The 13,878-nt window shown below is 37.5% G+C and overlaps 1 protein-coding gene across 1 annotated transcript; it reads right to left on the minus strand.

Moving 5' to 3' along the window:
* Nucleotides 1–299: 299 nt before the first annotated feature.
* Nucleotides 300–12,380, minus strand: chmp2ba (charged multivesicular body protein 2Ba). The gene is made up of 6 exons (XM_037790079.1): nt 12,182–12,380; nt 8,146–8,237; nt 5,347–5,541; nt 4,199–4,301; nt 3,724–3,830; nt 300–2,189 (listed from the first exon to the last, which is right to left on the minus strand). The coding sequence occupies exons 1-6, from the start codon at nt 12,213–12,215 to the stop codon at nt 2,076–2,078; spliced, it is 645 nt and encodes a 214-aa protein (XP_037646007.1). The 5' UTR covers nt 12,216–12,380; the 3' UTR covers nt 300–2,075.
* Nucleotides 12,381–13,878: the final 1,498 nt, after the last annotated feature.

Raw genomic sequence — 13,878 nt, forward strand, 5'->3', positions numbered from 1 at the left:
ACATTACATTTTGCATACACCATGCTGGTGTTTCTTATACATTTGGATCCATTTGACTCCTATGTATTTTTGTATGATATGAAACTGTATTAGCAGACTTGGCAGGTCGATGCTCGTTGTGATCACACTTGAGCAAATTTCAAGAGCTGCACATTCATATGGAAATGAATGGGCACCAATGACAGTAGTAAAAATGCACCTGAATATCTAGAAGAGACAGAAAAATAGTCTGTAGAGATGTAAAACATGTGTAGTTAGTTTGTCCTTTAAAGGGAAAACCATAATAGAGGCTCACCAACCTGTACCTGAAGAAACTTTATTCATTATAAAAGCCATAAACCCTTTACAGAGTCACTTTACAATGACTAAACAAATAAAGAGGAGTATGCATACACCTTTTAAAAAGAAATTTCCTAACCATGGAACTGCACTCAAACAATGTTGAAATCTGTTAAAACTTTGTATCCGCTCACAATCACGACAGACTGTTAAAGATAGAGGAAAGAATGATTTACAAAAAGTCAATGAATTATGTATTGTACATGTCAGATGCATGCAAGAATTACAACATTTTCTATTTGTTTTGGCAATGGGGATCGATGTGGGAACAAAAGGCCAAAGAGAGAGAGAGAGAGAAGGACAAAGACTTAATATGACTTAATATATCCCTGTCATTCTCGTGAAGCTGGCTGACATTAACAAATCACTGTAGAGAAGAGCCAGCTTCAGCTCTGAGGAAGAGAAAACATCTCTTGGATCACAGTGTATTTTTGCCAACACTTCCATCATTTCGTCGCTGTAGTGTGTGTGTGTGTGTGTGTGTATGTTTGTGAGTGAGGCAGCTTAAAATAGCATATGACAGTAACTGCACAGCAGCTGAAAGAGAGGAGGGACTGCAGGACCAGTGCCATCCTACAATCACTGTGTAAACCCCATGTCCAATATAAGATACACAATCAGATCAACCAAGAATAATAATTAAAAAAAAACTAACTAACTTGATTACGCAGTAGCATCAAAAAAATGATTCAAAACTCTTTGATATGCCAGTCTTACATTAGTCCTAATTTGTCTTTGATTAAGTTTTCTCACACAATCTGTGCAGCATCACATCTTCGGTGGTGCTAATTAAATGCTTGCCCTCAGATCGATAAATCTCACCATCTCATGCATTAGGTTGACGTAAAGTGAAGGCCTTACCCTAGTCAGTTACATTTCACATGCATATGTCGAGTTACATCATCTCCAGTAACTATGGTAGCGTACCTAAGGGTTTTAAAAACATGATAATTAATTAGCTAGTTGACCAGTTGCTTCATTTGTGTGGAGAAAGTTGTTGATGATGCTTTTTTCTCCTTTTCACTTGCATGGTAAAGTAACTGTGTCCCATTTCTGACACCCCAGGATATTTCACCCACATAACAATGCAAAACGTGCACATGGAGTAGAGGATAGTTTTGCCTCAGAGGAAGTGAATCACGTAAATGGTGTTAGTAGGAAAAATACAAGTTCCATCTGGTTACCGACAACCCCTAAGCTCTTTTTAATTATCACGTTTTACTCATTAAAACTTGCTGGAGAAAGACCATCCGTCTTCAGCCACGTAAAAGCTGATAGATTATACGACTAACTCAAGTTAGACCGAAACATCAGACGGGAAAAGCCAGTTCGATGGTCTCATATACTGTAGCCCTTATAAAGACAGAGATGGGTGGTAACAGCGTAGGTGGTTCAGAACTCTTTAGGTCAGACATCTATTACTGGTCCACCTTCAGGCTGTGGCCACTCCAGTGTCATAATAAATATTATTCTCGCATAAATAGATCAGATGTTCTGCCCGAATGATCTGTAAGACAACCTGCCAAAGAAAGTGTGAGTATGTGCGTGTTAATAAACATGTCTGCCTGCATGTCTTTGAATGTCTTAATGTGTGTGTGTATGTGTTGGTGTGCACTCTTTGTTACACCTGTAGCATTTCAACAATGAGAAAAACCATTGTGTCTAAAAGAGTCTGTATCAATCAGTATTAATGTTGCACAGGTTTTATAACGTGAACATTAATACAGGGAAGACAATTAGTCCACTCCCAGAGCTCGGAGCTGTCGCTCGATCTCGTCGTCGGAGATGGTGGCCTGTTTGGAGGAGGCGGCGCTGGGGAGGCTCTTTCCTGCAGCTGGAGCTCTCACCATCTGGAAACACACATGGGCAGAAAAATCCCATTAGCAAGCATACTCAATTCAAACTTCACACACACACATCCACAAAGCCTGGTACTTGTTGTAAGATTGGCTGCCATGGACAGCTGCCTACCGCTACTCCAAAGCCAAATGTTAAAGACCCGTTCAAATTGTCAATTATATTGGAAAACTATTAACTCCACGTAACAATTCATACTGCATGAATACTTTGTGATGTCCCTTTACATTACAATATCCCACGTCAGCTTTAATGCAAGTGGCTGTCAGTTATACAAGCATTATTTTTATAGTGTCGATCATCCCTCACTTGCATGAAAAATAGGGTAAAGTAGTAAGAAATCTCTTTTCAACTTTCTTTAATCTCTCTCTTGAAAATATAGCTTTCCAGGTTTCTTGGTTAACGCTGCAACATAAGGCACATTAAGGCTTTTGTTACAACAACCTGGTGCTCATCACCAAAAGGCATAATTAAATAATGTGGATCTTAATTCAGATTATTATTAAATTGCCTTTGTCTTTGCTGAAAAACTGAAGTCATTTTCTGGCACTTGTTATTTGCCATACTTAAAAAAAAACGTTATTATAATCATCATATACATACATGTATATATATGAAATCTGACCTCTGCATTTAACCCATCCTAAGTGTTTTAAGAGCAGTGGGCTGCTGGAAGCTACCGGGGATAAACTTGGGTTTTAGTGTCTTGCTCAAGGACACTTCAACATACAGACAGTAGGAGTCTGGGATCGATACGCCAATTTTGTGGTTAAAGGACGACCCACTCAACCCACTTAGCTACAGCCGCCCATCATACTTAAACCATTGTACATGTAATGACAATTCCACTGAATATGACAATAACACATATGGCTGCTTATTCACTTTCATTAGTTTCTCCCAAACTACTATAGTTTATGAGTTTTGTAACTTCCTTTCTGCTTTAGGGTTGATTGAGAAAGCTTTTATTGTTTTGCTTTTCCCAGAAAGAGCACGGTACGAGGGCATTCGGAGAATTCTCTGCTCAGTTTTTTATCGTGATTGAAATTCAAAAACACTTTTGCAGCTTTTTTATGAATCTTGCCTGTTTGTTCTCTCCAGCTGTGGGCTTGTTTATGGGACAATTTGTGGGTTTGTACATTGTTATGAGAGGTAATAACTCATGGAGCCCCCCAGGGGGAGCCAGATACACAGCAGATGGGCTGCCTGGCAGTTACACAGACTACAGTACATAAGAGGTAGAAGAGCTGAAGGGTAGCCCCACCATGTGGCAGCTGGAATACATGTTAACAGTCGATTAAAAGCCATGTGGAACACTTATTGTTCAGTTCATGTTGCTGGGGGATGATTTACATATGTAAAATGTGCTTTTACTTTTCGCATTTATAGCCGAATAGCGATAACACTTAGATAACAATAAATGAAATAGGTATTGCCCCATGGGCTTAAAGTGTATTCCAACAGAAGGAAGTATAAAGTTAAGGTATGTAGGATGGTAATTTCTCTCTCTCGTTTTAAATGTCGTACCTTTCCTGAGATCTCAATGCCGATCTCATCCAGAACCTGGTTGACAATGTCCTGAGATTCCTCTTCATCCCCAGAATCATCGAAGATCTCATCCAAAGTGTCGTTAACTGAACAGATTGTGAGACAGGGAGGGAGGAGATAAGGACAGACGGGTCAATTAAATCAAACACATTGATTTTCAGTCACAGTTTGGACTTTAGAGTGAGATAGCTTCAAATTATGCACTCAAACTAGTAAATGTACTATGTATGTGTGGATGTTTGTGTGTGAGCATTTACACTTGAAATGGAAAAGCCTCTCTATATCATCGTCACAATCATTCTTTTCATAATTCTCTTTCACTCATCAAAACACAGACTGCAACACACGTCACTCCTTACACCTTTCACACATATCTTGACAATCTGGTTTGGGCAAGCCTGTAAATACCAGAGCTCTTTGTGTGTGTGTGAAAGTGTGTAGCGTGAGTCCTTACTCATGTCCTCGGTCATGTCCATCTTCATGTTCTCTTTCTGGAAGTCCTGCATGGTCTTCATGGTCTTCTGTGGATCCATCTTTTTATTCACTGCTGACATTGTCTGTACACATGATTAAAAGAAAGGTTAGAGAATTAATCTAGAGGTTTTAAGCGAGTAAAGAAACAAAACGGCAGTAAAGGGATGTAGCAAATAATCAAAACCTTCATGCTGGACTTACACTGCATTTTTTCATCATAAGCAGGTGGTAAAACATGTGCAAAAAAACTAAATTAAGCTGAAATTTCAGTTTGATTCACATGGTCGTCATATAGAGAACCTTTATTCTCACAGAAATTACTTTAGGTAAATTGCCTTGCATATTACAGACAAGGCAGTTTCTACACTTTTTACAAATCAGTATGTGTCCCAAGGAAATATTAGTTTGGTTGAAATAAGGCTTTAGAAGACTTGCTCTGTATTCATTAGCAATTTTGGATAATAGAAGTACTAGAAACCCAGGCTAACTCTAAATTATGCATCTCTTTCCTTCCTGTGAAAGATCAGCACAAACGCGGCGTACTTTCACAGCTGAGCCTGAAACAACACATTATAGACATCTTCACTTAACTGTTGTTGACATACTGCTTCAAACCCTGCTAACCCACAGCTGTGTGAGAGGAAAGTGCTGCATTATTCACTTAATACATTTATAGTAAAACTCTGTGTATAAACAAGCTTTGTGTATGTCTGACATTAAACAATTAACACATTTTCTCTCCCTCTCTGAAACAGCCATACACCCACCTCATCACACTCCATTAATCTGAAGCCTAATTATATTTGACCTGTGTGTGTTTGCGAAGTCTTTGTACAGTACATCGCTCCTGGCCAATTACCACTTTTTCACACTTCATTAACAACGACGCCAGCAGACTTTGCTTTAAACATGAACAGATCCCACATTAATACTTTAATTACAACACTAAAATATTGATACGAGTGAACACTGAAACTAGTTCATATGCAAAACAGACACACACCTAACTTTTCCAACACTGAGTTGAATGTAGTAGATATCAAATGTCTAAATGGCCATTTAAGTGTTTTATGTTTTAAAACCTGACGTCAGACCAGTGGAACTGAAGAACAGGGTCCAGGATCTTACCTTGGCTGTGGCAGACATGGCGCCGGCCATCTTCATTTGCGAGTTCATCATCTTTGTCTGCGTAGACATGGAGGTGACCTTAGAACTAACAGCGTATGTGCGGTTCTTCTGCTTCCTCAGCTGGACCAGCTGCTTGGCGAGAATCTTACATGCCTCTTTGTTACCAGTCTTAGCCATTTTCTTGATTTCAGCCTCCTGAAGTGGGAAGAGGAGAATAGTGTTTCAATTTTAGTCTGTGCAATGTCAGTCTGCAAATTTAGCAAATTATTGAGTATGCACAAAATATGAGTGATGAATGGAGACCATGTTCCATATTACAGAATGGTATTGTATGACAGAAAATAAGGAAGCAGATGGAGCAGCCACTAACAGCTCCAAATTTTAATTCAACTATACTGTAGATATCTGGAACAAATCCACTGAGGCTACTGAGAGCCCTAGTGTCTCTGTCATCTGTCTAACTGTGAAAATGAGCATTATATTTAGAGATAATGTTCCTGTGTATAAGCATATAAATCAAGAGAAATATGGAGTTAAAGGCAGCCCATATTGCAGATTAGCTGTGGCGAAGCAGCTACTTTACACAACAGATGCATTTCTTTTCAAAGTAATGTTTTGTGAACTTTATAGTGTCAGTGAGCGCCACCAATTCCCAATCTGTCAGCAATATGACATGCTTAACCATATCCAAAGACACATTAAGATCTTGGAGAATCAGGATGGAATAATCAGCAGACTTGTCAACTGCGAGGATATCAGTGTTATGAATGGGCAATCCACACCGATGCCATTTTTGAAGGCACATTTTAGATATCCATTTCCCGTTTTAGCCATCTGAAGGGACATTCCATGACTCTGAGAGATCAGGAGGGCTTTTGCATAGTATATTGTGTAATCATTATTATGGAAATAACTTTGTGCTGCTACTGATCTTATGACCTGCAAAATGCTACCTTGATTTCCTCTTACTGTACCATATAACACATAATGCACACACACACAAACACATGCTTGTGCATACATATGCACACTATGCATTGATAAACAAACAGAACTATATATCCACAATGCTCCCGAGAGACCAATGTGTTTGCAAATATAGACATCTGGATCAGGCCTTACACACTGGCAAGCAAATACATGCTTTTAGCTTTGGTAAACATAGAAAATATAGTGATGCCCACAGGGAATCTGTGTGTGGGCACGAGTGTTCCCAAGAGAAACGAGTGGAGCTGCAGGTTACTGTGAGCTAGCCAGGCCTCTCAGCACTGCTACAGTGCGTACAACCGCCCCAGCATGTGTTGTTTATTTCTTGTGTGTGTGAGCTAAAAGCATCTTCAGGAAACAAGAATCAATTATTAATGTTTGATGAAGCAATAGACATTCCCCCACTCAGCTCAGTGTCTCGGTTTGTCTCTCTCTCTCACACACACACACACAGAACAGGTGCATTAGGTCTAGTCTGTATTTGCTTGCTTTTGTGAGCATAAAAAAATCTAATTAATGCCATGGAGGAAAAATACTGTAGAGAAAAAAAGGCACACAGTGACAATAATAATGTCAACTGCACTGTCATCTGAAAAACTATGAATGCTTTCACGGTGGAAGACACAGATGAGAGCAGTGGGATTTGTGCTGATGTGAAGCTTATAATGTCTTATTTACTGCCTTGTCAGACAAGGAGAGAGGGGGTGATAGGGTATGATGGATAGATACAGTAGTGCTCTCCTAGACATGTAGAAATGCAGCACACAAATGTGAGGCTGTTAGACTTTGCCTGGTAGGAACTGAGAATCTTTACTTGTATAAACAAGGGACAAAGATTTTTCTGAACAACAGATGGACAATGTGTTACAACAGCAGCTTCAATTCAACTATCGTGTGGATTTACAATTTTTGCTAGAAAAAATGTTTTAAATAAACTGCTTTAAATGTATTTTGTTTCAGGAAGCCACATTTCATATAATGAATTATGTTTTCTTCTTCTGTCCTTTTAATAAAAAAAAAGTAGATACTTAATTAACCCGATTTACTGAAACGTATTAGTCCTATTAAGCTACATGGAAAATGAACAATTTCACTTAAAATGTACTTTGATTTTGGGGGGATAACTTCTGCCCTGTGACATTTTTGTGCAGTGTCTGCATATGAATGTATGTGCTTACACTCACATTTAAAGCATGCATGGTGGGGGGCAACAGACAGTCATGATTGTGCTAAACTGCTAATATAGGTCATTTCCAATTCTTAGTGATGGTATCTTTTATTCAAAACGTGCAACAAAGCTTTAAAAAAAAAAAAAAAAAAACTAGACTAATTAGCGGAAAGCATTAATGAGAAATAAAAAGCTGGTTCCCCAGGGAGGTAATTATGTCCTGTATGATATTTACTTAATACAACAGAGGGGAGAGGAAACAGCCGGATTCTTTCATCTTTTAGAGAGGGGAAATGTTTTGTGTGTCTGTGAATATAGCCTTATCGTGTAACGCTGTGTGTGTGTGTGTGTGTGTGTGTGAGAGAGAGAGAGAAGTGTGACTTGCCTGAAGCAAAGCCACCACACCATTTCATTCTTGTCTATTCATTTAGACCCATTAGCCAATCAGGCTCAATCCCCGATCGTAGGAAGAAGATTTAATATGCATCTCTAGCAAAGAGTATGTGTCGGGAGAGCAGGGGGGTCTTAATAAAGCATTGATGCAATATGTAGAAATCTATGGAAAATGCCTTACGTAGAGATACTTTTGTTCCCCAGACTTTTTGTGTGTGTGTGTGTGTGTGTGTGTGTGTGTGTGGTCCCACCATTTGTTTCTCTTGTTTCTCCAGGTCTGCTCTGTCCCTGGTGATCTGTCTCTGAGTGCCACGTAGCTCCTTAGACTGTTCCTTGATTATGTCTTTGGAGAGAGAGAGAGAGAAAGGAAGAAAGGTCAGTTCTTCATACTTTGTAAAAGCTACGATACCTGAACATTTATAGTGAATTTTCAGATAGCAAAATACCAAAATGCAAATGCATTAATTCCGAATTAATGTGATTACTTGTATTACCTTTACTTTTGACCTTACCAAATATGTATGATTTCACATCAGTTGCATTTCAACAGGAAAGTCAAACTAAAACATTTAATTCTGCCCTGTGGTGACCCTCCCAAATAAATAAATATAATACAGCTATGTGCTATGTGGTGGTAAGTTAACTCCAGTCTCGAAATCTGGCATCACTCATGACTTGCATAGCCGGCATAATGAGAAGTTGACAGCTGAACAGAAAGCGCACCAATGTGAAGTACTTTTTTTCTTCTTCGGTGGTTTAATTATGAACTGCCCTCTAACATTTCATCATTTTTATTATCAGTGCAGTATAAGTGAAGAGGTAAAAAATGGTCCGAAAAATATGTTATGATGATTAGCTTTTCAATTTGGACGTTTTTTTTTTTTGCAATGCAGTTAGAAAGGGCAAGGTCTAAGTCAGCTGCACAGCTTTGGAAGAAATCTAAAACATCTATTCAGTGGCTTAATGGTGAGCATGTTTGAGTGTGCTCCCACATGCACGCAAAATACCTCAGAGTAACAAGCAGCACGCTGAGACTGCATACTGACACTGCCAACTGTGGAAGTGCTTGGACAGCTCACACCAATATTGAGTCAGCTCTAAACCACAACGTGGCATCATGTGAGATAATGTATGACCCTGAAGTCACACATTCATCTGTGACTTGTGAGTGAGGGACAACCCTTAGCAATCAGTGTCACAGAAACGCACACCTTCAGGACCTCCAGAAAGAAAACTAATGCAGCTGCAGTTGTGGCACTTTCAGTTAACGCTCTATTGTAGACTTGGCACTGACTATAGAAAAAAAATACAGTTTTGAGATTTATCTGAAATTAGCTGCTTTATAACCTAAACCAGATTCAGTCAAAAATCTGAGGTGCTTTTGTATGTTGCAATATAGAACACACAATATCTTTTTTTATAGATTTTAAATCTATAACGAATCTTTAAGCATTAAATAAAGTAAAGAGCCAGGGTAACTAAACTCCCAAAAACCAAAATAAGAGGAAAAACAAAAGGAAAAAAAAAAAAAATGGGAAAAAAAGTGGAAAAAAATTGCAAATATATATTGGACATTTTGTGGATGTATAATTCACTAGTAGTTTGCAATAAAAGTATTTAAAAAATAAATAAATAAAAATAAAAATAAAGGAAGAAACCTCAAAAAGAGCAAAAGAGGAGGAATGTCAATAGATGATCACAGAATTACACAACAATGAATAGTTTAGACGGTTAAAAAAAGATAAAGAACTGAACAATACATTTCTAAACTAATGATTCAGCTCTATATTCATAGGTTGCTATATAATATAAAAAATATTAAATATAATTTCTTGGCAAAAGCCGACAAATGCTTATTATTTTGAAAAGTTCAGCAATTATGAACTTGGTCAAGACACGTCACTGTGTTGGACCACTTGTGGGAACGACGCATGTATACGTACAAGGTGACGTACCGCCAACGTCTCTAAGTGGGAGGGATATCGTCCTACAAATATGTGAGATCTAACCCCCCCCGCCCATTCATTCACCAAATAACCAGAAACCACTTCAGCCATCCTACCAAGGGCAACAACGAAAAAACTCTGTCCAGAGAGCGAGAGATGAGAGAATTTAAGAATGCGAGATGGAGACTGCGAAATGTGACAGCTGAGAAGACCTGACGCTGGCTTGACATGGAGCGGAGGTAACACGGCACAGTAAGTATGCATATGGGTGGAACTGGAATGACAATGATGGGAGGAGTAGGTAGGCGGTGCTGTGAAAAGATTTGCCTTAACCAAGAGAGCATTTTTTTTAAAACATGCAGTTAATATACTTATATAATATATACATATTTTTATGGAATTTTCCACATAAGTAAGTTTGGGGTGAACTTTAATCTGGAAATCCAGCCCTAGGAGTCAACAAAATCAGTATTTTAAATAGAATAATTGATTCATTAAATTTGATAAAAGAGAGGCTGATTTTTCCATTTTAACCTTGTGAGGCTGATTACCTAGCCTGGAGACAAATACTGACATACGTAGATTGAAAGGCTTTTCAGAATTTTGACATCACTGTATATTACAGACTAAAATTACCACATCCAACTAAAAAGACATGCATGATGTCATATTTTAACAGCCTTTCCTTTACATTACAACATTGCATCACAGTTTGTGATAAGGATGAAGTTATTTTTATCACGGCATAGCAAAGCAGTTATACTTAAGAGTCTGTGTCAAACACAGTAATGGACAGTAATGTATCTTAATGTCTTCCTGAGACAGAAAATGTAAGAGGTGAAACTGAGGTAGCCTTTTGTATTGATTTGAATAAATAAATACCAACATAGGATATAAATATATATCGGATAGGATATAAATATAACATAGGACAAAATGGGATATAAATATAATAATAATAATATAATATTATAGACTGCACATATGTACATATTACATTTATTTATTGTACATACTACATTTATTTATTGACGCACTGTACACACTATGTTCACCCATTCACTCAGTATCTTTTATATCTTTATTATTGTTTTTATAATTTTTGTATACCTTTACCTCTCCTGTGTTTCATTCTGTTTGCCGATGTTGCTGTTTTGACACCTGAATTTCCCTCTAGGGATTAATAAAGGTTCATTTTATCTTATCTTATCTTATCTTATCTTAAAAGTCAAAACAAATATTATATCTTCTAATCTAATATATTTGACACCATATTCAACATTTTGACACACATTTTATGATTATAGGGGGTTTATATTTCCAGTTTCTGTTCAGACATTTGAAAACAATTACTTCACAATAATATTAATAAGGATGAAGTTATTTTTATCACAGCATAGCAAAGCAGTTACTTAAGTAGTCTGTGTCAAACACAAATAGACAGTAATGTATCTTAATGTCTTCCTGAGACAGAAAATGTAGGAGATGAAACTGAGATAGCCTTTTGTATTGAATAAATCATAGGATATAAAAGTCAAAACAAATATTATATCTGCTAATCTAATATATTTGACATTTTCTTTCAACTTTTTGACATACATTTTATGATAATGAGGGTTTTATGTTTCTGGTTTCAGACATTTGAAAGCAATTACTTAACCTTAGCTCTTGTGTAACAATAAGACACCTTCTTCCTAACATTAACAGATAGCTAACGATTCAATCAGTAAGTGGAAACTAACCTAAACAACTCTTGTAACAAGTAACACCATATTGCTGTTCACTAATACAGCCATGTATAATTATAAATAGCATGTTCACCTATTATATAAGCTACATGTAGTTTGGCACAGCTGGTGTTAGGCTTCAGTCCAGCACAGTGTGACTGCCTGGTGACTCAACTAACTATCTGACATCATATTCAACATTTTTGACACACATTTGATGATAATGGGGGATTATGTTTTCGGTTTCTCTTCAGACATTTGAAGACAATTACTTAACCTTAGCTCTTGTGTAACAATAAGACACCTTCTTCCTAACATTAACAGATAGCTAACTATTCAATCAGTAAGTGGAAACTAACCTAAACAACTCTTGTAACAAGCAACACCACATGTTGTTGTTCACTAATCCAGCCATGTATATTATAAATAGCACCTATAAGCTACATTCAACGCTAGTTTTAGGCTTCAGTCCAACCCAGTGTGACTGCCTGGTGACTCAACTAAACCCAGAACAGGTTGAACAAGTTTAGTTTAGCTCATTTAAAATGGGAACAAACACAACAAGCTATAGAGAAGTTAGCTAGCTGTTTCACACACAGAGGAGCAAAACTTACCATCCACAGTCTTCTTCTTGAAAAGGGAAGCCATGTCGCTGCTTTAGTATCAACTTAAATAACCAAAAACACAAGTCCTGTACTGTTATAATGTGTTAACACCGCTGTTTCAGCTGTCACAGCAGCAGGGCGGTGGTGGGTCACTTTAGCAGCAGCTTCTGTTTCCTGGTTGACTTTCTGTTGTCACAGCTACTCCTCCTCTCAGCTGCTCCACGTGACGTCACGGCGGGACTCTCATGCTGCCTTCATGGTACCTCGTAAAATGTGCGATCATGATCAGAAAAGTGTTGAAACAATGCCAAATTAAAAATGTAAGCACGGTAGTGTCACCTGGCTATGTTCTGTTGGACTGTAAGCAATATGAATGCCTGGACTAAAGGAGAATGTCATCAATGTACATGGGTTGAGACATTAGGGCATCAGTCCAATTTACCACTCTTTTGGTGTATTCATGTCCACTTAACATAGAGTTGCAATATCCCATGCAGTAAGTGAAGGCAGCATAAAGGCAAAGGATCTGATAATAAAAATGTTCATTGGCAACAAAGACATTTATTCTTATTGCTTAATAATAAGGCTAAACAAGCAAATTGAGGTCATATTGAGTTTGCATGGATTTTACTTTTCACATTTACAGGATATTTAATCCAACTGATGTCTTGTTTCATGCATTCATTCATTCATTCATTCTCACTGTGCAATATCATTTTCCACTGTTTATTGTCAATACTGTATATACTGCTCCTATTTTTATACTTCCTTCTATTTAAATGGTTCATATTTTGTTACATTTTGTTTAGCTCTTTTTTACTGTGTTAGCTGATGCATCTTGTTTTTTGCACTATCCCCTTTGCTGCTGTACACTGCAAATTTCCCCACTGCGGGACTACTAAAGGACTATCTTAACTTATCTTATTAGGGCATCAGTCCTATTCACCACTCTTTTGGTGTATTCATGTCCACTGAACATAGAGTTGCAATATCCCATGCAGTAAGTGAAGGCAGCATAAAGGCAAAGGAACAAATAATAAAATGTGCATTGGCAACAAAGACATTTCTTATTATTGCTTACAAAGGAGGACGGTCTGCAGGACAGATAATAATGCACTATACTCATTTTTAACAGTCTCTTCTGCACTATATTCACTTTTTTTAATAGTCCTGTATCACAGCTGTTACCCTGCACTATATTCAGTTTTAACAGTTTTCTTCATCTCCTTGTATTTTTATATCTGGTATATTTTTTTGTACTTTGTACTTTGCACTACTAACTTTTTTACTGCCTTTTTTACTAACATGTTTTGCACTATGGAACTGTGATGCTGGAAATTTGAATTTCCCTCGGGATTAATAAAGTTACTATCTATCTATCTAACAATAAGGCTATACAAGCAAATTGAGGTCATATTGAGTTTGCATGGATTTTACTTTTCACATTTACAGGATATTTAATCCAACTGATGTCTTAATCGTCTCTCCCTTCCTTTCAGTCTTCCAAGATGCTTTTTGTGTGTATGCAAGCAGTCTATGCATCTGGGTATGTTATCAGTATGCAGACTAGTCAAAGCACACAAATATATAAACTGTCGTAAGGAAACAATCCACAGAAGGAGTCCCTGTCTATAAAATAACCCCCACGGCTTCTCACAGCATCATAAATTCTGTTCTTCTCAATTTCCTTCCTCATTTCTTTATCC

Source organism: Sebastes umbrosus, chromosome 13 (assembly GCF_015220745.1).
Source record: "Sebastes umbrosus isolate fSebUmb1 chromosome 13, fSebUmb1.pri, whole genome shotgun sequence".
In the NCBI taxonomy this organism is placed as follows: Eukaryota; Metazoa; Chordata; class Actinopteri; order Perciformes; family Sebastidae; genus Sebastes; species Sebastes umbrosus.